Here is a 27,516-nt window from a genome sequence, read left to right as displayed (position 1 = left end):
TCGCAGAAATTCAGCGAAGGACTACCGCCGCCTGATTATTCTGCACCTCCAAAGCACGTAGGAAACAGTGGATTCATCCTTCCGGGCCCGACGGTGACCGCAGGTGCGAAGCCCGCAGGGTGTGGAGGGGAGAGGCTTCGGCCGTCCACGCAGAGCCACGTGCGGCGCTGAGCAAAGTCCGCGGTCCTGACCTTGAAGCCCGCAGGCCGGCCCCCCGTGGGCCGCCCGCGGTTCCCGCGCTGAGGCGCCCCGGGGCACGCCGACGGCGCGGGGCGGGGCCGGCCGCGCGTCATGGGTGACGTAGGCGCGGGACCGGGCCGCTGCCGCAGAACCGGGGGCTGGGGTCCGGGGCGCCGGGGGTGAGCGCCAAGATGGCCGCTCCGGCTCGGGCTGGTGAGTGTGCGTGCGGAGCGCGCGCGGCGCGGCGGTTGGCGGAGCGAGGCCCCCTGCAGTAGCCGATGTCCGACGGGAGCCCCCGGGGCCGGGCGGCACCTGGCGGCGTTTTCCCGCCTCCACCGCGCAGGGCGCTGGAAGGTCCTGAGAGAAGGAGAAGGGGCTGCGGACGGACGGACTGGAGCGAGCTGAGGGGCGCGTGGCGGCGGCGGCTGCGGGTCCGGCGAATTTAGAATTGGCGCCTCTGGGAAGTTTAGGTGGGTCGTGCGATGCTCCGGCCAGTGACCTGGGGGAACCTCACGAGTGCCCGGAGATGCTGCGAGGAGCAGTGTCTCCTGTGGCCAGGGTCACTGGGCTGGAGGGGGACGAGCTGTGGGGAGAAGGGGCGAGGGTTCGGGGGAGATGCGGAGGAGGAGCTGTGCCCTGACCGCGGGCTGGAGCCGCGCGGGCTGGGCGCTGAGCCGAGCCGACAAGGTCAAACCGCATCCTCCCCGCGGCTCTGATTGCTGCGAAGTGATGCTCGAAGCCCCTCGGGTGCTTCTGTTTCTCGCTTTCGGAGGAATGTGCTTCTCAGGTCCTAGCGCTGTTAGCACCTGCTGCCACTTCAGGATTCCGGTGTTTGAATATCAGCTTCCCAAACCATTCCCGCTGGCCTTCGGGGGGATGGAATGGCAATAGGCAGAATTTATTTGGGGGACATGAGAAACATGACAGTGTGAAGGGGGAAAAATGCTCAAGTTTAAGAGGGTAGGATACCCCACCCTCCATAAAAAAGAAAGTGAAACGTAGTAATTGTTTCAACTGCAAGTTTGAGCTGTTTAAATTCTACCGATAGCTGGATACTTTCTTGCAGTGTTAATATTAGGAATTTGGGGGAGATATACTCTTCCCTCAGCACCATCTCCCCTTTAAATCTTAATTGTCATGTCGTGCCTAGTAAAGGGGATGTGAAATTAGCATGGAAATGAGACCTTTGGGCCCTGCACTTGAATTCCTTATTAGCTGTTAAGTAGCTACCTGTAGGGTAAAAAGTAGGGGTGGTAACTTTTCAGGCCTGGAATTTCATTTTGAGTTGGGTGCAAAACCAGCATTTGGTGTAAACAAGGAAAAAGAATTGGCTGGTCACTGTGATCAAATACAGAAAGCCAAACAGGAGTTAAGCAGATGTTTATAGAATATGTCAAAATTTTAATGAGATTCGATATTCAGTTGTCTTGAAAGAGATGAAACTTTGTATTCTTGGAAACCTAATCTTTTTATTCTTAATGGAGCATCTCAGGGTATTTGAAAGAGTGTTTAAACATTTTAGCATGCATTCAGGTTTTCTCTCCCCACTCAGATTTCTCTAGCTTTTTGTGTATGAGCCATTAATTATGCAACAGATGTTAGGTTTTTCAATGCAGTATTTATCATTGTGCACAGTATTTGAACTCAGTTTACTAGACTATTAGTAGAATGCTCAGTATTTTTCTGAATGTTTTCCCCATTGTTAAGAAGTTAGCTGCAGTAGGTTGATGTGTAAATATGTTGGTGTGACAGTAATGATAAATATTTTGGAACAAAATTGCCCATAAATTACTTGTTAAGTAAGGGTGAGGGTAAGGAATTCAAATAACCTGGAGGCAGAACTTGCTTTCCAGGAGCTTTATCTTACAACATCTTCAGCTAGATCCAGTCTCTGCTTCAGGAGAAGCATGTGAGAGACCTGAAGAAGGCACAAGGGAAAAGTGTATCTTTTACTGTTTAATGAGGAGTTTCAAGTGAGATCAGGGTAATTATAGATTCTAGATCTCTAAAGGAAGAAAGAATAACCAGGGCCTTTCTTGGGATAAAGGAAAGGAAATACATCATGATTGACATGGAGAGGTGCCAAAGCACATAATAGACATAATAGCATACCTAAGAGGGAGTAGGGAGAGTTTGAGAGCCCATTGTGTTCATTCGTTCAATAATTTGTTCATTCAAAAATATTGAACGCCTTTCTGTGTACCAAGCACTATGCTTGACCCTTGCCATTTTACAAACATCTCTTAGGACAGGGAACTATGGTGGTTCCCTGAAGTAAATGAAAACTGCTTATATGAGTGGATAGGGTTTACCCTAATTACTACAAACTGTGGATGAAGCTGTTTTCATTCTTATCCAAATGTATTTCTGTGGTTAGTAATTTCTATAGACCTACTTCCTACTGAAATTACCATTTCCGTCTATCTTTTATTATGGAAAAAACAAATCTTCCTACTTTTAATAACCGTTAGAGGCTCTGTTTAGGTTGTTATTGTTACATGAAGAATGTTTTGTTACAAAAATCATCATCGTTAAAGATTCAGCGTATGTCTACTTTAATATTTATCCTTCTGTGAAGTCTCAGGGTTTTCTTTAATGAGATAAAGATTACCGTGACACAATTTTATCTTAAAATTTATCCTATTTTATGCCCAGTGCTACTTATGTTTTTTCCTTTAATTGAAAGAGAATGTATATTTGTTTATATAAAATGTGCATACCCACTTCCTGTGAAACAGAAGTTCATAGCCCAGTTATGAAGTGTTTAAAAATTAAACATTCACAATGTGGTCAGTTGTATATAAGAATATTTTAACAAAAGATGTTTAGGAAGTGGCTAGTCATAGATGAGAGTAGAAAAGCATATATTGTGCCACAATTTGAAGGCTCTTACATGCCATGTTAGGGAGTTTAGATTTATCTTGTGGTCTTTCAAGACTTTAAACAACTTAATAATTGTAAAATCATGCCTATAAGCCACTAAGTATATAAAATGTAAATGTTATATGATTTTGACTAAGTGTGAGCTATGAGAGGGGAAACCTTCTTAATAGTGCATAAAAATTTATTTTAGTGTCTGCTCAGATTTTAACATATAGATTAATTCTTTTTAGGAATGTATATTAGCTATTTCCCTCATCCTGTCACTTTGTTAAATAGTAATTTGCGTGTATGTGTATTTTTCATGGTAACTGCCTGGTTTTCATTAAAATTTTTTAAAGGAAAGAATCCAAAAATTGAGCTACTAATCGTACTGATTAGCAGATCTGGATTATAGTATTCATCCTGTTGACTTTTGGTACCTGATTATCTTGTAAGAACCTCCAAAGCTTATAGCTATGTTGTACCTTTCCATGCTGTCTTTTCAAAGTCTTAGTAAACTGAGGTAGAAAGGGAGTGTTGCTGAAAAGATCATAATGTTGAAGATAACTAAAATTTATAGTGGAATGGTAATTTTTGAAATAAAAAATTTAGCTACCCTAATTTTCAGTGATTCTTGGAGTTTTCAGTAACACTCATTTAGAGCATGAGTATAAAGGGTCACTACATATCATACCAAAATCTAAAATAACCTAATTAGAGTTGGGAAAAGGGTCTCAGTTTGATTTTTGTATAATATCTATTTTGGGTATCAAAGCATGTAGCATGGGACATGGCACACATGGCTCTGGTTAAGGACAAAGAGGTATAGTATCACAAAATGTCAGAAAACTGTCTTGGCTGATCATGGAAAAAAAATGGCCACTTGGTTGAGAATGGTGTGGCAGTTTTGGGTCACTAGTGATCAATGACTGCTTATTTTCAACCACTGGTTCAAATGTCATAAAGAGGATGACCTGCAGTTAATGGCAGTTCATTGCTCCAGGAATTTGGTAGCCTGGAACAATATGGCTATACACCTATAAAATCTTCATAAAGCCGTGAGAGATTTTTTTTTTTTTTTTTTGAGACAGAGTCTCACTTTGTTGCCCAGGCTAGAGTGAGTGCCGTGGCGTCAGCCTAGCTCACAGCAACCTCAAACTCCTGGGCTCAAGCGATCCTCCTGCCTCAGCCTCCCGAGTAGCTGGGACTACAGGCATGCACCACTATGCCCGGCTAATTTTTCTATATATATATTTTTAGTTGTCCATATAATTTTTTTTCTATTTTTAGTAGAGACGGGGTCTCGCTCTTGCTCAGGCTGGTCTCGAACTCCTGACCTTGAGCAATCCACCTGCCTCGGCCTCCCAGAGTGCTAGGATTACAGGCGTAAGCCACCGCGCCCGGCCGAGATTTTTTTTTTTATTTATTTAGGTGATAATGTTTAGGATATAGTCCCCCCTTCCCCCCGCCCCCACCATAAGCAGCCTACCCAACAGTTAGCAGAGTGAAGACATGTGCACAAATGGAACACAAGGATTCACATTTGGCAAGTGACTTAACAGTGGTACAATCTAAGTCCTTTAAGTCCTTTAGGAAGTTAGAGTCGAAATTATTTTTGACTGGGAAGATTTTATGACAGAGTTGGGCCTTGTAAGATGGAATGATGAAGATAAGTTCTGGAAATTAGCTATTCCAGAATAGCTAATGACTATTAGCTAATGACTAATAGCTAATGACTATTTTTGGTTAGAGTACACATAACAGGTAGAAGGGTAATGAGGCAAGGAAGATGGGTTGGAGTCTGAAAAATTTTGAAAACAAGACTGACAAATGTGGTTTTTTTGCGGTGGTGTTTTGTTTTTTTTGTTTTTTTTTTTTTTGAGACAGAGTCTCACTCTGTTGCCTGGGCTAGAGTGCCATGGCGTCAGCCTAGCTCACAGCAACCTCAAACTCCTGGGCTTAAGCAATCCTTCTGCCTCAGACTCCCGACTAGCTGGGACTACAGGCATGTGCCACCATGCCTGGCTAATTTTTTTCTATATATATAATTTTAGCTGTCCAGATCATTTCTTTATATTTTTAGTAGAGATGAGGTCTCGCTCTTGCTCAGGCTGGTCTCAAACTCCTGAGCTCAAACAATCTGCCCACCTCGGCCTCCCAGAGTGCTAGGATTATAGGCGTGAGCCACCGCGCCCAGCCGATTTTTTATTGTAGTATTTGTCATACTGCTGTTATGAAATCAGTTTAGTGAGTTGTGACCCGCATCTTTTAAATGAAATAAAATAGGAAATATCAGAATAATACTATTCTTGTAAGGATAATTTATGAAACTTTTGTTCCAGATTGTCTGTATTATGTGTATACACCTGTCTCCTGGGGCATGATATAAAATTTCTTATTTTGAGTCTCAAAGTTCAAAAGCCACTGCTTTATTAGACTATAGGGAACCACTGGAGGATTTTTGTACAAGAGTTAAAGGCTCACAGGGATTGGGGGGGAGCCGGGAATGGGGAGTTACTGTTCATTTCATACAGAGTTTTGGTTTTACAAGAAGAGAAGAGTTAGGGAAATGGATGGCTGTGATGGTTGCACAACAAAGGAAACCTATTTAATACCTCTAAACTGTATAGTTAAAAATGATTATGATGATAAATTGTTATTTGTATTTTACTACAATTTAAAAAGATAAAACACATTTTAACAATTGCTACTTCTATGTGGTGAAATTTGGGAAATTTTTTTTTGTAATGGATTTTTCTGTAATGACTATTTTCATAATCAGAAAAATTTTTAATGTTTTATCATTAAAAAAAGAGTTAATGACTCAAGGCAAACATGAAGATTAATTTGGTGGGATAGTGTGGAGGAGAGTGAGAGTGTCAATGACTGGAGACCAGTTTGGAAGCTACTGCTGTGCTCCAGGAATGATAAAGTCTACAATGAGAGGGAAAACTGTGGAAACAGAAAGGAATAAAGACGTAGGGAACAATAACCCTCTGCGTGTAGCTGACAAATTGAATGTAGGAATGGAAAAGATGAGAGTAAAGAATTTAAAAATATGAGATTTCTAGCCCGGGTACTAGAATGATGCTATAGTACCTTTAATAAGAAAATATAGAAGCAGCAGCCAATTCTATGAAGGCAAGATACATAGGTAAGCAGAGTTTGAGGTGTGCTGGAGACTGGTGTTCAGAAAGGTTGGGGCTAAGAATAAGGTCTCTGTCATAGTCAACTGCCTAGAACTGATAATTGACCCTCTGCTGGAACCTTTGTAGGATGAATTCATTATGAGAAGGGGTTTGGAAAGCTATGAAAATAGATCAGAAAGGTATTTTACTACATATTTAAACCCTTGATTGTATATTGCAAAGGGCTGTAATTTGAGCAAATGAAAATTAATTTCAGAGAGTCCTCACTGTGTGGTAAGTATAAGCAGTTTTATGCTGTTGAACTGTAACTGGCCAAATATTTTACCTATGATCTTATTTGATTTTTGGATGGTGATACAAACCTTTGATTAAAAATATCTTATAAAATCTTCTGTTTTATTTCTCTTCTAGTCATTTTAGCTTTCTATTTTATAAATGCTTTAATGATACGCTAATTCTATATAATATTTTCAATAAGTCACATAAACCTTAGAGATTTGCTAAAGGGAATTTTAAAAATATAGCATCAGTCATGTTTGAAAAGTTTGAATAGCTTGAATGGTTTTCTTTGAACAAATCAAAATTTTTATTATTGTCTTTTAGTACATTTTAGAAGAATGACAAAAACTTTTACAATATTTGTAAATATATCTGTCTTTAAAATATAGTGTGCTTGGTTTTTGAAAAAGCTGTCTCATAGCTATTAATTTGAATTTCAAGTATAAAAACATTTTTAAATGTATGAGAATGATAATATAGATAATTTTAATCCTTATAGTAGATTTCATTCAAAACATCTTTATTTGTATGGTACAGGTAATATTTTATCAGAATCTGCATGGGAGATGTAAAAATGTTTTGTTGTACAATCTCTCTTTAAAATAAATATGCCAAATCATATATTCAATCTGCTAGAGCCAAACGGAGTTAATACATAGCTTCACAGCAGTGGATTAGCAAATGAAAAGAAGTGCTCTGAACCCAGTAGAGGAAAATAGGAAGTGTCAAGAAAATACTCACATCCTCCTTTCTTGTCCTCCAAGCTTTTAGATCTTTGTGTGATGAGGCCCCTTTGGAGATACCCTAGTAACTGTCTCTGAGCTTTGGCTCCAGGCAGGAGAGCAAACTGGGGATCTCTGAGGCCGCAGCCTGGCTCTCCATCTCCTGCTTTCCTACCAGCCCTTCCCTTGGTCATCCACCCCCTACTGGTTTCTTTCATAAGTAGACAGGGTAAGTGGGCCCCCTGCCCTAAAATATTAATCTCATGATCTGTCATTCTACCATTCTGGTTTTAAGTCTTTCTATTTTTAAAAAGATTTTATCTTTGAGAGACCCCCTTTTAAAATGCAAATACCCCTGGGAGAGGTCAGACCTTAGTTCTCAGTTAACATCTTGATTATCAGTTAGCACCTAAGTTAGCTTAGTACATATTTGGCTGAGAAGAATGTACCTCTGGTTCAAAGTGATCAACTGGAAGGAAACTGGCATTTATAAAACTTATTATTTTATTATTATTGGTAGCTAATATGTACTGAGGCCGTATTATTAAGTGCCAGGAATTGTGTTGTTAGTTAATTCCCTCACCAATCCTATTGGTATTATTACTGTTATTTTACAGATGAAAAAAATTGAAGTATGTAAAGTATAAATAATGTCTATGATCACATAGTAAATACAGCCAAATGTAAAACTCAAGTATTTGGATTCCAGTGTGTGCTCTCTTGCCATTTTGCTGTGATACCTCCTCTCTGCTATAAACATCTCTCAGAGATGACATCTGGTCAAAGTTTCACTCTTTTCACAAGTTTTTGTGGAATAGAATCATGTGTTCCATTGTAGGTGCCTCTTCCTGTTGAAGGTCAAGGACCTTGCTATCAACTAAATAGGTTTTTTAGTAAAACTGCAATGAAATAGGCAAATTCTTTGTATCCAAGGAAATGTCAGTATAAAATAGAGAAGGGAGTAAAAAGGCTAGTGTATAATTTAGCACATACATAACACTATGTTTGAGCTGTTTTTACTTAAAATTTACTATATAATTAACATGTTTGTTATTTTTAAAATTTTGAAAATGTAGATTAGTAAAAAGAAAATACAATAATTTGCAGTCTCAATACCCAGAGATAACCCCAGAATAAATACATATATTCTCTCCAGGCTTTTTTATATTGAACCTTCTCTGAATGTTGTACACGGTATTAACTCATTCTACCTCTTTAAAATTTTAGAATGAAATGCTTTTCTTTGAGTGTAAATAAATGGCATTTCCCTCTTCATCTCTGCAAGGGTGTTGAATTAAAATTAGTCTATGATTTGCCAGAAACATGTTTAACTAAATTTTCTCTAGATTCTTTATTTGATCTTTTTTGGATAAAAATTAGTAGTGGACTTTGGGAGGCTGAGGTGGGAGGATCACTTGAGGCCAGGAGTTCAAGACCAGCCCGGGCAATGGTGAGACCCTGTTTCTACAAAAAAATACATATATATATTAGCTGAGTGTGACGGCGTGTGCCTATAGTCAGGTGACTGAAGCAGGAAGATCACTTGAGCCCAGGAGTTTTGAGGTTGCAGTGAGATGTCATGACAGCGCTACACTCTAGCCAGGGTGACAGAGAGACCTTGAAAAAAACAAAAGGTAGTAGAGAGTCCTAGATTCTTCCCCTAACCTCCAAATTGAATCAGTTCTGTCAACCAGTGTTTATTAAGTGCTGATTCTACCTCTGCTTCCTCCTTTAAAACTGCTACAGCTTTAATTTCCTTATAATCTCTGGACTAGTTGTGTCTTTTAATCATTCATCCCTCTTCTAGAGCTGTTTGCTGTTCAGATCCCTTTGTAACGTACAAGCCTAATCATGTCATTCTCCTCTACAGAACTCCCCAGTGGCTTGATACTGCTCATAGGCTCTAGAAGCAAGCTTGAGGATAGCTGGGGCAAGTGATTCCCTGAGTCCCAGGTCCCGGTGAGTGGGTCTAGAAAGGGAGTTGGGAGGTGTACAAGTTTCAGATGGCCACATCCCCTTGGCCCCACTGACTACACATTAATGGAGGAGGGCCAGAGTAAGGGTCCCCTAAAGTGTCACATGTGGTCCCTGGTTGTCTGGGTGTAAAGGCAGATTGCCACTGTGTGTTGAGGTGAAAACTTTTGGTGGCAGTAAGGGTAGAAGTAGGGAGACCATTTATGAGTGTTATTGCAGTAATCCATGTGAGGCTTGATTGTGCCTTGGACCAGGTTGCTGGCAGCAAAGGTAATAAGTAGTCAGATTCTAGATATATATTGAAGTTAGAGCCAACTGTTTTTCCTGAAAGATTGATGTGGAGAAAGAGGAATCAAGAATGACACCACGGTTTTTTGCCTCATTTCCTGTAAAGATACCGGATGATGGAGTATATTAATCACTGATATCTCAATTTTGCCATTAGCAACTATTGTTGAATCTTAGGAGTTCTAATAAAATACTATATTTGACCAGATTTTAGACCTCAGAAAATTTTGAAGGAAGAGAAGTAAATTTAAAATGTGCACATGAAATGTGTGCACATGTGAAGTTGAGTCTTTCAGTACCTGATGTCTAAAAGTTAAGGAATGAAAGGCTCTGATTACTAGGAGATTTTACAAAAAGAGGTGGGAAGAAACCAAAAATCAATTTTACCTTTGCAGTTTCCTAGGCCCTGTAGGTTGTACCTGCAGATACCATTGAAATTCATAGTCTTACTGCCCTTAAAATTTAAAGCATTAGTCATGATCCGCACAATGTTTTCAGTGTTCTGTAACTAGGTCCCCACATGCACCCTGAAGTTTATGTTGAATTAATCATAAAAAAATGTTTTGTGGTCACTACTTTTTAAATAGATTTCTGTTCCTTGTTAAGTACCTGTAGCAGAAGTGTTCCTGACTTTAACTGATAAAGGAGCAAGTTCTTGATAAAATCACATAGGCTTTTTCTTATTTGTTTAGAATAAGCTTATAATTTCAGATATGGTTAGGCCTGCTAAAATATAAACTCTCATTTTATGGCTATCCACTTCATATTCTTCCTCTTTTCTCTTTATTTGCATACACATCCTTGTATATTCATGAGAGTAGTCAAACACAAACGCATTATTCTCCTTTTTTCTTTCACTCTCCCTAAAGCAAACTGTCAAGTCTCTCAAGTCTGAGTATGTTATAGAGCCATACAGTAAAGGTAATTATTGATTTACTAAATGGAAAGCCAAGTTTAATGGTAATTAAGTAGACTATTTAATATTTGTTTAAATAAATGGAATATTTAGCTACCATTATAGCTACCACTTACTGAGCATTTACCATGTGTCAGATAAATATTTTATCATAATTCTTCAACAATTCAACTGAAATTTGTATGATTTTCTCTTTTATAGATGAAATTTATAGAAGTTAAAATGTGCTCAAAATCATATACATCTAACAGTATGTGACAGAAGTAGGATTCAAACCTAAGTTTTTCTGCCTCAAACCCATACTTTTATCTATGATTATGCTTTAGGAACTCCACATAGGGCTCAGAATGTTTGCAAATGTTAGTGAGATATATCTGGGTCTTGCCAGCCCCTATTTTTAAGAAAGGAATGTAGTTTTGGAAACTGCCCTCAGACTATTGGGTAAAAAGAATAGATCTTATTCTCTGACAGTGAAAAATGGTCACTACCCATTTTTTACCACTAGATGGTGGCAGAAAATTAAAAACAAAAGTTTTTAAAGGGGCCTCACTAGAGAAAGTAAAGTGAAGTGTGTCCCTTCAGAGCAAGGTGGATGAGAGATTAGGGAAGTCTAGAGCAAGGGAAAAGTGAGAACTGCCAATGTTACTATGACAAGCAGCCCAGAAATTGGGAGCAGAGGCAGCAAATTTATGTTATTCTTTGGAAAATACATTATAAAAAGGAAAAATATTGGGTTCTTGTTTTTATTTTATTAAAATTTGACATTGTTCTGCTTAGTTTTCAGATACATCAAGTATTGTGAACAGAGACTTGTTTGGATTATGTGTTTCTCAGCTTGACTAAATAAATGGTAATAATGGATAAGTGCAAACACGTTGGGCAGTTGCAAATTGCTCAAGACCATTCCATCCTCAACCCTCAGAAATGGCACTGTGTGGACTGCAATACGACTGAGTCTATTTGGGCTTGCCTTAGCTGTTCCCATGTTGCCTGTGGAAGATATATTGAAGAGCATGCACTTAAGCACTTTCAAGAAAGCAGTCATCCTGTTGCATTGGAGGTGAATGAGATGTATATTTTTTGTTACCTTTGTGATGATTATGTTCTTAATGATGATGCACCTGGAGACCTGAAGTTACTACGAAGTACATTAAGTGCAATCAAAAGTCAAAATTATCACTGCACCACTCGTAGTGGAAGGGCTTTACGGTCTACGGGTACAGGTGATGATTCTTATTTCTTACATGATGGCGCCCAATCTCTGCTTCAAAATGAAGATCAAATGTATACCGCTCTTTGGCACAGGAGAAGGATGCTAATGGGTAAAAGCTTTAGAATGTGGTTTAAACAATCACCCATTGGAAGAAAAAAGCAAGAAGAACAATTTCAGGAAAAGATAGTAGCAAAAAGAGAAGTGAAGAAAAGACGGCAAGAATTAGAGGATCAAGTTAAAGCAGAATTGGAAAGTATGCCTCCAAGAAAGAGTTTACGTTTGCAAAGTCTAGCTCAGTCCACCACAATAGAAATAGTTCCTGTTCAAGTACCACCACAAACTCCAGCATCACCAGCAAAAGATGAAGTAGAATCTACCTCAGAAGATGTAGGACTTAAAAAAATCAGTGACTCCTCAGTTAAACGAAGGCCAATAGTAACTCCTGGTGTAACAGGATTGAGAAATTTGGGAAATACTTGCTATATGAATTCTGTTCTTCAGGTATTGAGTCATTTACTTATTTTTCGACAATGTTTTTTAAAGCTTGATCTGAACCAATGGCTGGCCGTGACTGCAAGTGATAAGACAAGATCTTATAAGCATCTACCAGTTACAGACACAGTAGTATATCAAATGAATGAATGCCAAGAAAAACATACAGGTTTTGTTCGGTCCAAACATTCAAGTTTGTCATCAGGACTAAGTGGTGGGGCATCAAAAAGTAGAAAGATGGAGCTTGTTCAGCCAAGAGAGTCAAGTTCACAATACATTTCTCTTTGTCATGAATTGCATACTTTGTTCCAAGTCATGTGGTCTGGAAAGTGGGCCTTGGTCTCACCATTTGCTATGCTACACTCAGTGTGGAGACTAATTCCTGCTTTTCGTGGTTATGCCCAACAAGATGCTCAGGAATTTCTTTGTAAACTTTTGGATAAAATACAACATGAACTAGAGACAACTGGTACCAGTTTACCAGCTCTTATCCCCACTTCTCAAAGGAAACTTATCAAACAAGTTCTGAATGTTGTAAATAACATTTTTCATGGACAACTTCTTAGTCAGGTATGTTTTTGTTTGTTTGTTTGTTTGTTTTTTTCTGTTTATTTTCATTTTGGAATTCATAAAGTGAAGCCTAAAAATGCATATGTGTACATCTGGTGTTTTAGAGCTAGTATCATTTTCAGTTCAAACTAGATTGCTTTTATAAATGTATATAAAGAAGTCAGCTCAGTCATTTACAATTCCTTCCTTCATGAATCATTGGAAATAGTTTTATGTCCATGGTATGGAAAGATTTTGGGGGGAGGGGGAATCAGGAAACAACTTCTTAGGTTAATAATACCACATTCATTCTCTGAGGGATTGAGATGAGGAGGTTTTAATCCCAGAGGGAACAGATCTGAAGTTGCTGCAGTACTAGGAATAAATGTGGTGTACATTTGAGCAATTTCAGGGACCAAGGAGTAGCTCTGGAGGACTGCTATAAAGCCAAAGGGTCAAGGTCTGAAAGCTTTAACAAGTAGGCAGGGAAATTTTAAGGTGAACAAATGTGATTTCCTAAATGGTTTTCCTTTATTTCAATCACTGCTCAGAAGTTTCCTTTGTTGTGAAAAAGTGGACTATTTGTAACTAGAATCTTCATCTAATTAATGAAATTATTAAAAATTGTTATACCAACTTTTTGCTTCTCTCCCCTTAATAAACCCTTGGGAAACTGGTTCTCAGAAAGAGATTAAGAAAGTTGGTTGCTAGAATGGCTTTTTTTTTTTTTTTGTCCAACTCAAGAAAGTTCTTAATGTCAGCCTCTGGCAATAGTGAGTCCCCAGACTATAAACGCTAGGAGTGTACTTTGTGTCAGTTTGTTAAATCTAATATCTGTATTAGAACTGGCTTCTGGGATGGCTGGGCGTGGTGGCTCACGCCTGTAATCCTAGCACTCTGGGAGGCCGAGGTGGGTGGATCGCTCAAGGTCAGGAGTTCAAGACCAGCCTGAGCAAGAGTGAGACCCCGTCTCTACTAAAAATATAAAGAAATTGGCCAAACAACTAAAAATAGAAAAAATTAGCTGGGCATGGTGGTGCGTGCCTGTAGTCCCAGCTACTCGGGAGGCTGAGGCAGTAGGATCGCTTAAGCCCGGGAGTTTGAGGTTGCTGTGAGCTAGGCTGACGCCACGGCACTCACTCTAGCCCGGGCAACAAAGCGAGACTCTGTCTCAAAAAAAAAAAAAAAAAAAAAGAACTGGCTTCTGTATTTTGTTGCCTATGCCAGGAATGTAGCTTGTCTGAATGGGCTTCTTTGTAACATTATATATTATATGTGGATTATCTGTTCATAGAATCTGTCTTCAATTATGTGCAGTGTGTGTTAGCATTTAATCCTGCTGAGTGTTTTGCTGAAGTTACTATTCATTTCCTTCCCAGTTGCTACATTGCCTCTATAAATTCTTAGAACTGCTCCATGTTTTTTGTGGTTTCTGTATCTGGGTGGGGGTTCTAATGTGGTGATGTTTGCTTTAAGTGGGAATATGATGACATTATTTATATTATATGTATTGTCTTTTGAAATTGTCATTTAGTAGGGCTTCCAAATCTGTATAATGAAAAGCACTTATAGTATTTTACTTGTATTATGGTTAAGACTGGATTGGGTTAAGAAGATATAGGATTTGTGGTTAGAAAAAAAATCAGTGAAAGATGAGGAAGGAAAAAGGATGAATAACCTCAAGCCTAAAGACATAAACATGTTAAATGTGTACAAATGTCTCATATATTTAGACACACATAATGTATATCTATTAAATACGTCCACAGTTTTGGATTTTTACTTACATTCTGGATTTGACTAATGCCCTTAGAGCTTTTTGAATGCCCAGTAGTTCAAGCCCACCAATTCATAATGGATTTAATGACAATCTTTTAGAAGGAAAAATTATAAATTCTTGACAAGAATATAAAGCAGATTATCCAGAATTCTAATGGTGCATTTTCAGATGAAAGTTCTATTTACTGGTAATAATCTCTAGTGAAAGGAGTTTATGTTTGATGGAAATATTGTAATCTGAAGAACGAATATTTTTATTTGCAGGTTACATGTCTTGCATGTGACAACAAATCAAATACCATAGAACCTTTCTGGGACTTGTCACTAGAATTTCCAGAAAGATACCAATGTACTGGGAAAGATACTGCTTCCCAGCCATGTCTGGTTACTGAAATGTTGGCCAAATTTACAGAAACTGAAGCTTTAGAAGGAAAAATCTATGTATGCGACCAGTGTAATGGTAAGTAAAGACAGTATATTCTCTGTGCTTTTCTAGGAGTGATAAAGAGAAACACCAATGAAAGGAAGCTGGAAAAAATTTCTTTACTAGCAAATTGCTTAAGAAAAAGAAACTTTTAAGTTTATCAAAAGAAATCAAACTAGACACTTCTACTTTATAATTGGCATTTACAAACCATTTGTATTGCCTTATTGATGGCATTTAAATTATTTTTGATCCTATAGTCATTGTGGAAAGAAGGGATTCATAAAATAAACTTACATTTCATATGTGGAACAGAATAAAGTAGCAAAAAATAGTAAAAAGAAAGCATTTCATGTAGTGTGAATGAAATGTTTGCTTTATGAATTTTTTTGCTACATATCAAAGCATTATATATAGCTAAGTGTGTGTGTATACATATATAATAGGAAATAATATATGTTGGATTGCTGCTATGGAGATTGGCTTCATAAAAACAAAGATTGCCAGGCACAGTGGCTCGTGTCTGTAATCCCAGCTACTCAGGAGGCTGAGTAGTTTGAGACGAGCCTAGGCAGCATAGCGAGACCTTGTCCCACCCCCCAAAAAAAAAAAAATTTTTTTTTTTTAATTAGCTGGGTGTAGTGGCATGAAGCTATAGTCCCAGCTACTCAGGAGACTGAGGCAGGAGGTTCCCTTGAGCCTAGGAGTAAGCACAGGAACCCTACATTAGGGGTGAAATAGCCACCTCAATTAAAGAGAAGTGTCTTCCTCCAAGGAAATAGTATATAAAGCTACATCAGACTTGTAGCTTCTGTGGCTGTCTAAAAAAAAAAAAAAAAAAAAAAAAAAAAACACATCAGATCTGCTGTGTCTTTATCTCCTCTATCAATGTATATGTGCCATTTTAGTGATTATATATTTTCAGGTATTCTCCATAGTTGTCACATCTCAAAAAAATCATTTTAGGCCAGGTGTGGTGTCTCACACCTATAATCCCAGCACTTTGGGGGAGGCTGAGGAAGAAGGATCACTTGAGGCCAGGAGTTCAAGACCAGCTCAGACAACATAGTGAGATTCCGTCTCTACAACAAATTTAAAAATTAGCTAGGCATGGTGCCATGCACCATAGTCCCAGCTATTCAGGAGGCTGAGGCAGGAGGATCACTTGAGCCCAGGAGTTTGAGGCTGTAGTGAGCTGTGATTGTGTCACTGCATTCCAGTCTGGGCAACAGAGTGAGACCCTGTTTCTAAAAAACAATAAAAGATTCTAGAGCTTTAGATACTAAACTTTCAAGGTAGTGTAAAATATTGGATGTTCCAACATTGAAAAAATGTCTCATCGGTTGATGGTTTTCTAGAACAACTTAAACTAATATTTTTTTCTGAGTACTATCTAATGTGAACTCTGTTATATAATAAGTAGCCTAAGAGTTATAAGGTTTTAGAAAAAATAAACCTTTTTTAAAGTTATGATGAAGTATTTTTCCTCAGACATATATGTGAATAGGCACAGATGCTTTCATCACCTAATTTGGGAGTAGACAAATATGAATATAAAATATAGTTTTATACAAAGTTTGTTTATATGTCTACTGGGGATACCAAATACAGGCCTAGGAGACCTGCTTTAATACATAAAGGCAAATGCTTAAAATTATAAGTCAAGTAGTTACATCCCCTGTCTAGCTACACTTGGACCATATGTTGTAGGAGACAATCCAGAGATAGATACAGGACACTTTCAGCAGCAGCCAGATACCTGCATCTCAGGGGTATAGTCCTGGAGGAAAGGCTTTTGGTAGCCAGTGGAGGTGGCTTAGAGCACAGCCTCATGATGGACTGATTCTACCTACTACATGAAAAGCAGCTGCTGTGGCTGGAGTCAGCTGAGGTACAAGTTGAAGCTGCATCCATCCCCAAACCCCGGGCCATGGCCTGTTAGGAACTAGGCTGCACAGCAGGAGGTGAGCAGCTGGTGAGGGAGCAAAGCTTTATCTGTGTTTACAGCTGTTCCTCATTGCTTCCATCACTGCATAAGCTCTGTCTCCTGTCAGATCAGTGGGGGCATTAGATTCTCACAGGAGCATGAACCCTACTGTAAACTGTGCATGCGAGGGATCTAGGTTGTGTGCTATTTATGAGAATCTAATGCCTGATGATCGGAGGTGGAGCTGAGGTGGTTATGCTAGCACTGGGGAGTGGCTGTAGATACAAATCATCATTAGCAGAGAGGTTTGCACAATAAATGCCATGTGTTTCAATCATCCCAACACCATCCTCCCCTTACCCTCCAGTCCATAGAAAAATTGTCTTCTATGAAACTGGTCCCTGGAGCCAAAAAGGTTGGGGAACTACTAAGTTGAAGGGTAGCTCCTGGCCATCAGGAGCAAACTTTGATAGCCAGTGGCCTGCCAGAAGCTGCAAGTCACAATCCACAGACAGACTGCTGAAGGGACAACAAGAAGAATCCCAAGTTCCACTTGTCTAAGATCTGTTGCCAAAAGAACAGAAGCAAAGCACCAGAGTCAGGGAGGCCTCAGATACAGAGCTGGTAAAGACCTGCTTTCTAAGACCATCAGCCAGGGCTGGGGTAGATCCCCAGGAAGGGCAGTGGGGTGTTCTGGGCAGGCAGGACCCCCATCCCCTGTATATTAAAGTATATTTAGGGAGCATTTTAACTTTTTCCTATTAATTGGCATAGCCAAGTCCATTTTTTTATTTTTATTTATTTATTTATTTATTTTTTTGAGACAGAGTCTTGCTTTGTTGCCAGGGCTAGAGTGAGTGCCATGGCGTCAGCCTAGCTCACAGCAACCTCAAACTCCTGGGCTTAAGCGATCCTACTGCCTCAGCCTCCCGAGTAGCTGGGACTACAGGCATGTGCCACCATGCCCGGCTAATTTTTTCTATATAGGTTTTAGTTGTCCATATAATTTCTTTCTGTTTTTAGTAGAGACGGGGTCTCGCTCTTGCTCAGGCTGGTCTTGAACTCCTGACCTTGAGCGATCCACCCGCCTCGGCCTCCCAGAGTGCTAGGATTACAGGCGTGAGCCACCACGCCCGGCCTCATTTTTAAATATTATAGCAGTATACTTCATTCTGTTGCCTTATTTGCAAGGTTATTATTAAATCATATACTTGTTTACCTGTCTGACTTGACTAGCTCATCCGGTTTTGTTCTTTTTTTTTTTCCTTTCAATTAGATCACAAGTTTCTTTTTTTTTGTTTTTTTTTGAGACAGAGTCTCGCTCTTTTGCCCTGGCTAGAGTGCTGTGGCATCAGCCTAGCTCACAGCAACCTCACACTCCTGGGCTTAAGCGATCCTACTGCCTTAGCCTCCCGAGTAGCTGGGACTACAGGCATGTGCCACCATGCCCGGCTAATTTTTTTTCTATATATATTTTTAGCTGTCCAAATAATTTCTTTCTATTTTTAGTAGAGACGGGGTCTCGCTCTTGCTCAGACTGGCCTCGAGCTCCTGACCTCAAGTGATCCTCCCGCCTCAACTTCCCAGAGTGCTAGGATTACAGGCGTGAGCCACCGTGCCCGGCCAATCACAAGTTTCTTGAGGGCAAAGCTCATGTCTGTATCTCTACCACAATACAATGCCTGTAACACAATAGATATTTTATTAGTTCATGACCGAATTAATTAAAGTGTTTACTCATCTTTTTCTTGTATTTTTAAATTTGATTTTCATTCTTTCTTTAATATTACAGCAAAGCGTAGAAGGTTTTCCTCAAAACCAGTTGTACTCACAGAAGCCCAGAAACAGCTTATGATATGCCACCTACCTCAGGTTCTCAGACTACACCTCAAACGATTCAGGTTAGTAGTAGTAGTTTTAGCAATTGCCAACTATATACTTCTAACATGATCATTTCTTGTGCTTATAATGCCTCAAAACTTAAGGAGCACATACAATAAACTAGCTTTAATACCATTTTACTTGGCTAGTATATGACTTACATTTGCTTCCCCCCCTCCAACAGCAGAGCATTACCTTTGTTTTGCTTTTTTTGTCTTTTGTTTTTAAGGAAAAAACAACAGATATTATCCATATTCAATAAGTAACCATCTGATTAGCTTCCCTTGTAGAAGGTGCTGCTGATCAGCAGATTCCTCACATTTCGGTCTGCTGGGTGATATTATTCTCTTTGTAAATGTAATTCTGCTTATAGTGTTTAATATTCAGCATATTTAAGGTATAAAAATTTTTAATTTAATCTATAACTTAAACTATTTGACCCAGTTGCTTTGTCCTTGGAAAATATTTTATCTAAGGTATAGCAGTTCAAAAACTGCTAAAATATATTTAGGTGAATTAATTGGCAAACTGATTGACCAAAGTGAATGGTTTCATACTTTGCATGAACCATGTTAATCTGAGGGGCTATTGTTCTTTTAAGGAATGAGACACACTGCAGAAGTTACTTACTGTGCTATGATTTGAAAACTATTAAGGCCATGTTTCTCATACATATTAGTCACTGCTATTTGTCTTAATAATTAAAACTACATGTTTTTAAAAATTCAAGCATTATAGAAGGTAAAGTAATAGTACCTCTTTCCTCCGAGTCCCACTTCCCAGAGATACTGGTAAATTCATCATTTAGTTACTCACTTTAGCTGTTACAGAGACAATGAGCAAATATATGAATACTTTTTAATGCAAGACGTTCCATGTAAATAAAAATAGGTAATAACATTTTCTTAGGAATATATATAAACTTCCAAAGTCCACCCTGCTCAATTTTCACATAAGTTATTTTACCACATACAATATTCTTGAGAAGAAAAATTATCATTGTAACTATATACTAAATATGAAAAGTTATGAGCTCTAGATCAATTTACTAATAAAACAATTTTCCTAGAACGAATTTGCTTAAAGCTAGTTTTCCACAAGCCAATTCACTAAATGACCAATTCAATAATAACAATTTGAATATAGTACTAAGAATAATATGTTCATGGTCATTGAATACATTTTTAAAATATTCCTTAAAACATGGTAAATTAGTAAATTTAATGAATTTATCATTCTGTAAATTATCTTTTTGTGAACTGACATGCTTTCAAACTGACAGAGTCATTTCATTCTATACTAAAATAATACATTTCATGAGCACATACTAAGTAGCAGGGATTGGATGTTTAATACTGAATGAGGCAGCCCTTAACAGTAGCAAAATTAGAGTTCAGTGGAAGAGGGAGTCAAGAATATCATTGCAGAACAGAGGTTGCCATGATAGGAGTGTTATGGGAGCATAGAGGAAGACTATCAGGGAGAAATAGATTATTCCATTTGATTATTGGTAACAGGAAGCTTCTAAGAGGAGGTCATTCGTTAGCAGAGATTTGGAGGCTGAAAATGATTTACCCAGGGGTAAGGAAGTGATCAAAATGTAGGTCAAAAGATCAGAATTGCTAAGGTAGTCTTTTTCAAAGTGATGTCTGTCCTGCCTACCTCTCAGGGATCCTCTGCAGCAGTCAACAAAGATATAGTACTAATATAATTATTAATATGATCCAGACTATTGAGTTTATATGTACATACATAATTATCAGAGCTAATACATAGTGCTTATGATGTGCTAGGTACAGAGTAAGTCATATTACATTAATTCATAGTTATAATAAGTCATATAACTATCACAATAATTTATGAGGTAGATAATACTATTATCCCCCTTTTACAGTTGAGAAAACTGAGATGTAACATCACTCGGCACCATAGAGGATTCAAATCCAGGAGACGTGTTTCAGAGTCTATGCGTTTAATCTCAATGATACAGTGCATGCTAGGAGACACTTTGGGATTCTTGTGTCATGTAGATTTCTTTGTCCCTACCTATAGTAGACATACTGTAAATACAATAAAGAGATCACAAACTTAAAAAAAAAAAAAAAGACGTTCCATATTTCTTTGAGGAATATAAAGTGGGCTCCTTTTCTCAAGATTATAGTCAGACATGTATAGAAGTTATGGTGAAGTGGAAAAACTAAGTATCATAAACTTTATAAAAATATCTATCAGAGACTTGGAAGAGGGAGTTACCTGATGTCTAAAACTTTCCCAAAGCCTCTCTAATGGCACATGGGGCTCTAGATCATTCAAGTCTCAGTTCATGTGTCACGCCTTTAGAGAGGACTTTGACCATCCTGTTTTAAAGTAGTACCACAGATCACATCCTATTTTGCTTACTGGCAAAAACTACTATCTGCAATTAAATAGCTCATTTACTTATTTCCCTCCTCTTGCCAGTAGAACAGACGGTCAGTAATGACTTAGCTGTTTCATCCTTGTATCCCAAGGCCTAGAACCATGCTCCATATGGTAGATGCCAAAAACTATTTATTAAGTGAATGGAGTGTATACAGAAGGAGGAGCATTTAGCCTAAGGGAGCAATGTGAACAAAGGTATGGAGGAAGGAGTAGGATAGAGGATACATCAGAAGGTTTAGTGAAAAGTCAGGTGAGTCCTGCCATTGTGTATAAAATTAAGTAACATGAAACAGGAAGATTAGTTAGGTTAAGAGTAACAAGGGCCATGGAGATTGGAGAGATGAGTACAGATATAAGATTTTACAAAGATAAAACTGAAAGAGCTTAAATTTTTGTTTTTGTTTCTTAAACTGGTACTTAATTGGCCTCTATAAACTATTGAAGAATCTCCTGTTCTTCATAGTTGCTACTTTAATTCCATCATAAGTGTTACTTTAATCTAGCATTTGGAGCTCTCCTTAATTCGGACCTATTTGACTCTATCTCCTTCCATTTTCTGCCCAAAATATTTTTAATTCTTTGTGCCATTCATTTCTGATTCCAGAAGTTTTTTTTATGCTTTCTTTACCTCATTTATCTTTCTCCTTTCTCTTCATGTATTAAAAAATACTACTGTATTTGCCAGAATATAAGACATATAGCATGTATAAAAAATGAATACCATTTTTTTTTTCTTTGAGATGGGGTCTTGCTAAGTTGCCCAGGCAGTACTCCTGGACTCAAGGGATCTATTGCCTCAGGCTCCCAAGTAGCTGGGACTATAGGGAACTAATCTGCCTGGCTATAAATCCCAATTTTTAAAGGACTTGTTTTTTTGGATTTTTAAAGGACTTGTTTTTCTCTAAGTGTTTATTAGGCATGATTTTAAAGTGGCTTTATAGAGAAAAACGTGATTTTATTCCTATAGCTTACAATTAACCATTTTTTTAAAGCAAGTATATAGCTAAAAAACTGTTATAATTACTTTTGGCAATTATACTTGTATGTGGTGTTAGTAAGCAACAAAACCCAGCAAATGTATCAGTAAATGAAGTCCCACACCTTATAGGTGATATTATAAAAGCAAATACCAATACTATACTTCAGTATTAAGGGCAAAATATAAAATAAATTAGAATGATTTTCTATGCAGACAGTATAAATAAAACGCTAATATGGAAAAGCTAATTGGAATGAATTACCAAGTAGCCACATACATAGAGGAAAAAGCATCCAACAAAATAACAAAAGTAGTGTGTATCACCCATCAGTACAAAGCAAGTAATAAGGGGAAAAATTAATTCTAATATAAGTTTACATTTAATTATAGTATAAATACTTAGCAGAAAAGTTTGACCAAAAAAGTTCATCTTCATCCTGTGAATTATCTTTGTAGCCAAATAAGTCTTAACCCAAAGCATTAAAAAAGAATATTAATTTCTAAATTTCAGATGATTCACTATTCAGCCGTTTGGAAACTAATGCATCATTCTTTAAAAAATTCCACTGTGCAGCCCTAAGTATTATCTTTCACAGTTAAATCTCTCACAGATACCTATAGTTAAACTTAATATGGTCATGTATTTCTTACTTGTGAGGGATGAGTTACTCTAGGAGTACATTTAATTCCAAAATGTTAGAGAAACAATCCAAGCTTTACTGATGATTATAATTGTTAAGAAAACTGATAGGGGCCGGGCATGGTGGCTCACGCCTGAAATCCTAGCACTCTGGGAGACCAAGGCGGGTAGATTGTTTGAGCTCAGGAGTTCGAGACCAGCCTGAACCAGAGTGAGACCCCATCTCTACTAAAAATAGAGAGAAATTATATAGACAACTAAAAATATACACAGAAAAAATTAGCCGGGCATGGTGGCGCATGCCTGTAGTCCCAGCTACTTGGGAGTGAGACTCTGTCTCAAAAAAAAAAAAAAGAAAGAAAGAAAACTGATAGGATATGAACTTTTTATATTTCTAGCAAAGGTTATTGTTGTTTTGGCCTCCTGCCAGAAGTATTAGGGATGGGGAGGCTGCCATGGGTTAGCTTTGGTGTTGTCAACTCGTGGGTTCTCCACTTTGAATGCCAATGGCAGACTTCTCTGTTAACATTTCCTTAATCTTTCTCCTATATGTGTATTTGTCTCATTGTGTCTATGTGTATGTATTCACACTCTTAAATATACACATTTTTAAATTTTTTATTGAATATATTTTTAAAACATAAAATGAAGTAAGGTAATGTATATATAACATTCTGGATAATGAGTACTTTTGAGGAAAAGGGAAAATGGGACTGGTAGGGGCATGAGGGGCACACAGGAGCCTTGGAGGAAGCATAAGAAATGGAACATTTCTTCTTTTTCTTTAATTCTTTTTGAGATGGAGTCTTGCTAGGTTGCCCAGTCTAGAGTGCAGTGGCACAGTCATAGCTCACTGTAACCTCAAACTCCTGGGCTCAAATGATCCGCTTGCCTCAGCCTCCCAAGTAGTCTGGGACTACAGGTGTGTGCCACTATGCCTAGCTAATTTTTTATCTTTTGTAGAGATGGGGTCTCACTATGTTGCCTATGCTGGTCTCAAACTCCTGGCCTTAAGTGATCCTCCCTCCTCAGCCTCCCAAAGTGCTGGGATTATAGGCATGAGCCATGCCTGGCCAGAAAGGGGACAAATATATATCTCACAACATCACAGAGGGATTGGAATATGACATGTAGTCCAGCAGATAATGTAATTTGCATGACTCACCTTTAGTTCTGTACCATTTTACACTGTACTAATTTTTTCACATTTTTTTCTTCATAAAACTGTGTTCCTTTCTCTCCCTTCTCTACCTGCTGTTACTTGTCTGAACCTTATGTCTTAGTACTTTAATACTAATATATATATATATAGGTAGATAGATCTCTGATTTGTCTCTGTACCACACTACACCAAACTGGATTACAATCTCTTGAAAGTACTACCATGTTACATTATTTTTCCCCTATAGCACTATCTCCTCATAGTCTATGTATGATACAAACATTGCTTGCCAATGCTTAGACCCATGATGGGAAGTATAACCAACAGATTGAGAAAATGACAGCGTAAGGGCATTCTTTAAGTTCTGTCACTAATGAGTATGGTGCTGACTTGAAGGGTCACATTTCTTACTATTTTAGTCTGAAGTACTCTGAGGAATTTGTGGTGCTGTGTTTTGTTTTTGTTTTACCTCCACAACTGGCTGAGAAGGATCCGGATTTTATCTCCCATCAGGGATAACCCTCTCCATAACCTGGCAAGACAACAAGGAATTAAAAACCCTGTGGTGCTTTGACTTTATCTGTTAGAAGGGGAAAATGTCCATAGGGCTACACTTTTCTAAAAGTTAATTTTCTTCCCAGATTATCATCTAACTACATAAGGCATATATTTACGAGGTCATTAAATATGAAATGTCCAGTTTGGAATCAAAAGTGTAGTTTATAAATATCTCAAACAAGAAGCAGTACAATTAATCAAAGTATGCACCTAAGCTATCGACACAGTTTTGCTACCTTAACGGTAACTTGTTTATGCCAGCAACAAAGAAGTCTAGAGAGCTGGAGAGCAAGTAGTGGTGAAATCGCAAAAGGTGTTCTCCACAGTTTGTTGAGAATTGAATATTTTTCCTTGTAAGAAGTGGTCCAAAGCCTGGAAGAAGAGGGTAGTCAGTTGATGTAAGGTCTGATGAACACAGTGGATGACAGAGTGTTTCCAAGTCCAGATTCTATAGTTTGAGCAGCATTTTTTTTTTTTTTTTTTTTTTTTTGTGGAGACAGTCTCACTCTGTTGCCCGGGCTAGAGTGCCATGGCATCAGCCTAGCTCACAGCAACCTCAAACTCCTGGGCTCAAGCAATCCTTCTGCCTCAGCCTCCCAAGTAGCTGGGACTATAGGTATGTCCCACCATGCCCGGCTAATTTTTTCTCTATATATTTTTAGTTGCCCAGATAATTTCTTTCTATTTTTTTAGTAGAGACGGGGGTCTCGCTCTTGCTCGGGCTGGTCTCGAACTCCTGACCTCGAACGATCCTCCCAGAGTACTAGGATTACAGGCGTGAGCCACCGCGCCGGCCTTGAGCAAGCAGCATTGTTTGTGCAACATGTGGTTGAGCGCTATCTTCCAAAAGGATTGGCCTGTCACTATTGACCGAGCTTGGCTGCTTAATCACAAGCATCCTCATCATTTCATCCAATTGGTTGCAGTTAATATCCACTATAATCAATTGACCAGGTTTCATGAAGCTGTAGTGGATAATACCAGTACTTGACCACTAGACACCATTAGCTTTTTTTGATGAATATTTGGTTTTGGACAATGTTTTGGCACTTCGTCTCTATTCATCCACTGTGCCCGAATGCTTGCGATTGTCAAAGAGTATATTTTTCATCATTTGTAACAATACAGTGTAGAAATGGTTCACCTTTATGTCATGACACCAAAGAAAGGCAAGCTTCGAGATGATTTCTGTTCTGATGCTCGTTTAATTCACGTGGAACCCATCTATCCCTCTTCTTTACGTTGCCGATTTGTTTCAATTGGTCCAATATTGTTGGAATAGTAACGTCAAACCTTGCTGCTAATTCACACGTAGGTTGAGATGGATTTGATTCCACCAGAGCTTTCAGCTCATCAGTATCCACCTTGGTCTCAGGTTGCCCACGTGGTGCATTTTTAAGATTAAAATCACCAGAATGGAACTTCTCAGACCATTGACATACTGCGCGTTCATGGCCACATCCTTCCCAAATACTTGGTTGATATTTTGAGCTGTTTGTGCTGCAGTGGTTCCATGACAATTCATATTAAAAAAATAACATGAATTTTTGACTTATCCATGGTTTCACAAAAATTGGTTTAAAAAAATGTGAAAAATAATCATAAGCCAAAACAGTCATTTGAAAGACTGAGGGTGTACCTTCACAATAAAAATAAAACAAGAGGTGTCAAGTAAAATGTCAGAGATATCAACTGTCAAACTTAGTACTTAAGGAAATCAGACATTTCATAGTTAACAACTTAATATTTGAAAACATGACTGCATTTGTTTGGTAAATAAGCCTAAATTATTCATTCCACTTGAGAATTGAAAGAATTTTATATTTATCATATATATGATACCTTGTATTCTATACTCTCTGGGGTCATCCATTACAATCGTCTAGCTGGAACATGGTCATTTTCCCTTAATTTTGTTGATAATTTTACTCTGGTTTGTTCACAGGTGGTCAGGACGTAATAACCGAGAGAAGATTAGTGTTCATGTTGGCTTTGAAGAAATCTTAAACATGGAGCCCTATTGCTGCAGGGAGACCCTGAAATCCCTCAGACCAGAATGCTTTATCTATGACTTATCTGCTGTAGTAATGCACCACGGGAAAGGATTTGGCTCAGGACACTATACTGCCTACTGCTATAATTCTGAAGGAGGTATAGATAGGAAAAATTATTTTATCTTTCATTAGACTTGGAAGCTGGAGTTCAGGCTTTAGCAATTTCTAAATTAGCTACTAAATCATCTTAAGCAAACCACTTTCTTTTTGAAGAATACTTCTGCAGTACTGTTAGTTTTTTAAAGAAATGGGAATTTGTGCAGAAAATTAGATACTATATTTTCTGCAGGTTTGCAGTACTTATTTGACTTATTAAGGGCTGTAGGAATACAATAATGAAGATAGTCTTGTTAATTAAAAGAGAGTATTATCTTTTCTTAAAGGCACACTTCCAAGAAGAGGTCTTATGTTTACTGGTTTATTTCAGTTAATCCTGTTAAAGAATAGGGTATCTTAATCAGCTTGGGGGTTACAGATATTTGTAACAAACATTCAGTTCAAGTTTAACATACAAAACTCACTTTCATTTGCTGCCTCCATGGACCCTTCCAGGACAGTGTAGTCCTAAGGTAATTGGATTGAGGTTTCACTTTTTACTTCCCCTTTTGGTACCTACAGTCGAACAAACAATGAACCACCAGTACCCCCAACGAACGGAAAAGAGGTGTAGACAAAAAGCCCAGATAATCCACTAAGGCAATTAATTAAACATTAAACTACCAAGAGTTAGTTGTACACTATTTGCTTTGTAATACTGGTTGAATATCCCTTATCCAAAATGCTTGGGACCACAAATGTTTTGGATTTTACATATATATATATATATATATATATATATATATTTTAAGACACAAGGTCTGGCTCTGTCACCCAGGTTGGAGTGCAGTGGCATGATCATGGCTCACTGCAACCTCAAACTCCTGTACTCAAGCAATCCTCCCACCTCAGCCTCCCAAGTTATAGAATATTAACAATTTTGTGCTTTAAAGTTAGTGTACATTGAACCATCAGAAAGCAAAGGTGTCACTATCTCAGCCCCCTATGTGGACAGTCTGGTGGTTTGGCAT

The 27,516-nt window shown here is 38.3% G+C and overlaps 1 protein-coding gene across 3 annotated transcripts in view; it reads left to right on the top strand.

The window, feature by feature from the left end:
• Positions 1-361: 361 nt before the first annotated feature.
• Positions 362-27,516, top strand: part of USP44 (ubiquitin specific peptidase 44) — a 28,243-nt gene continuing 1,088 nt past the window's right edge. Inside the window, exons 1-5 of one of the 3 annotated variants that reach the window (XM_069490516.1) lie at positions 362-393; positions 11,148-12,645; positions 14,668-14,863; positions 18,547-18,655; positions 26,341-26,546. In XM_069490516.1, the coding sequence (XP_069346617.1) occupies positions 11,218-12,645; positions 14,668-14,863; positions 18,547-18,655; positions 26,341-26,546 (1,939 nt within the window). In that variant the 5' untranslated portion in view covers positions 362-393; positions 11,148-11,217. Of the gene's footprint in view, positions 651-11,144; positions 12,646-14,667; positions 14,864-18,546; positions 18,656-26,340; positions 26,547-27,516 lie in introns of those variants that run through there. The other 2 variants (XM_069490515.1, XM_069490517.1) reach the window with 2 other exon arrangements.

Source organism: Eulemur rufifrons, chromosome 16 (genome assembly GCF_041146395.1).
Source record: "Eulemur rufifrons isolate Redbay chromosome 16, OSU_ERuf_1, whole genome shotgun sequence".
Classification (NCBI taxonomy): Eukaryota; Metazoa; Chordata; class Mammalia; order Primates; family Lemuridae; genus Eulemur; species Eulemur rufifrons.
Note: the sequence above shows the minus strand (reverse complement) of the source record. Positions and strands in the feature narration are given on the sequence as shown.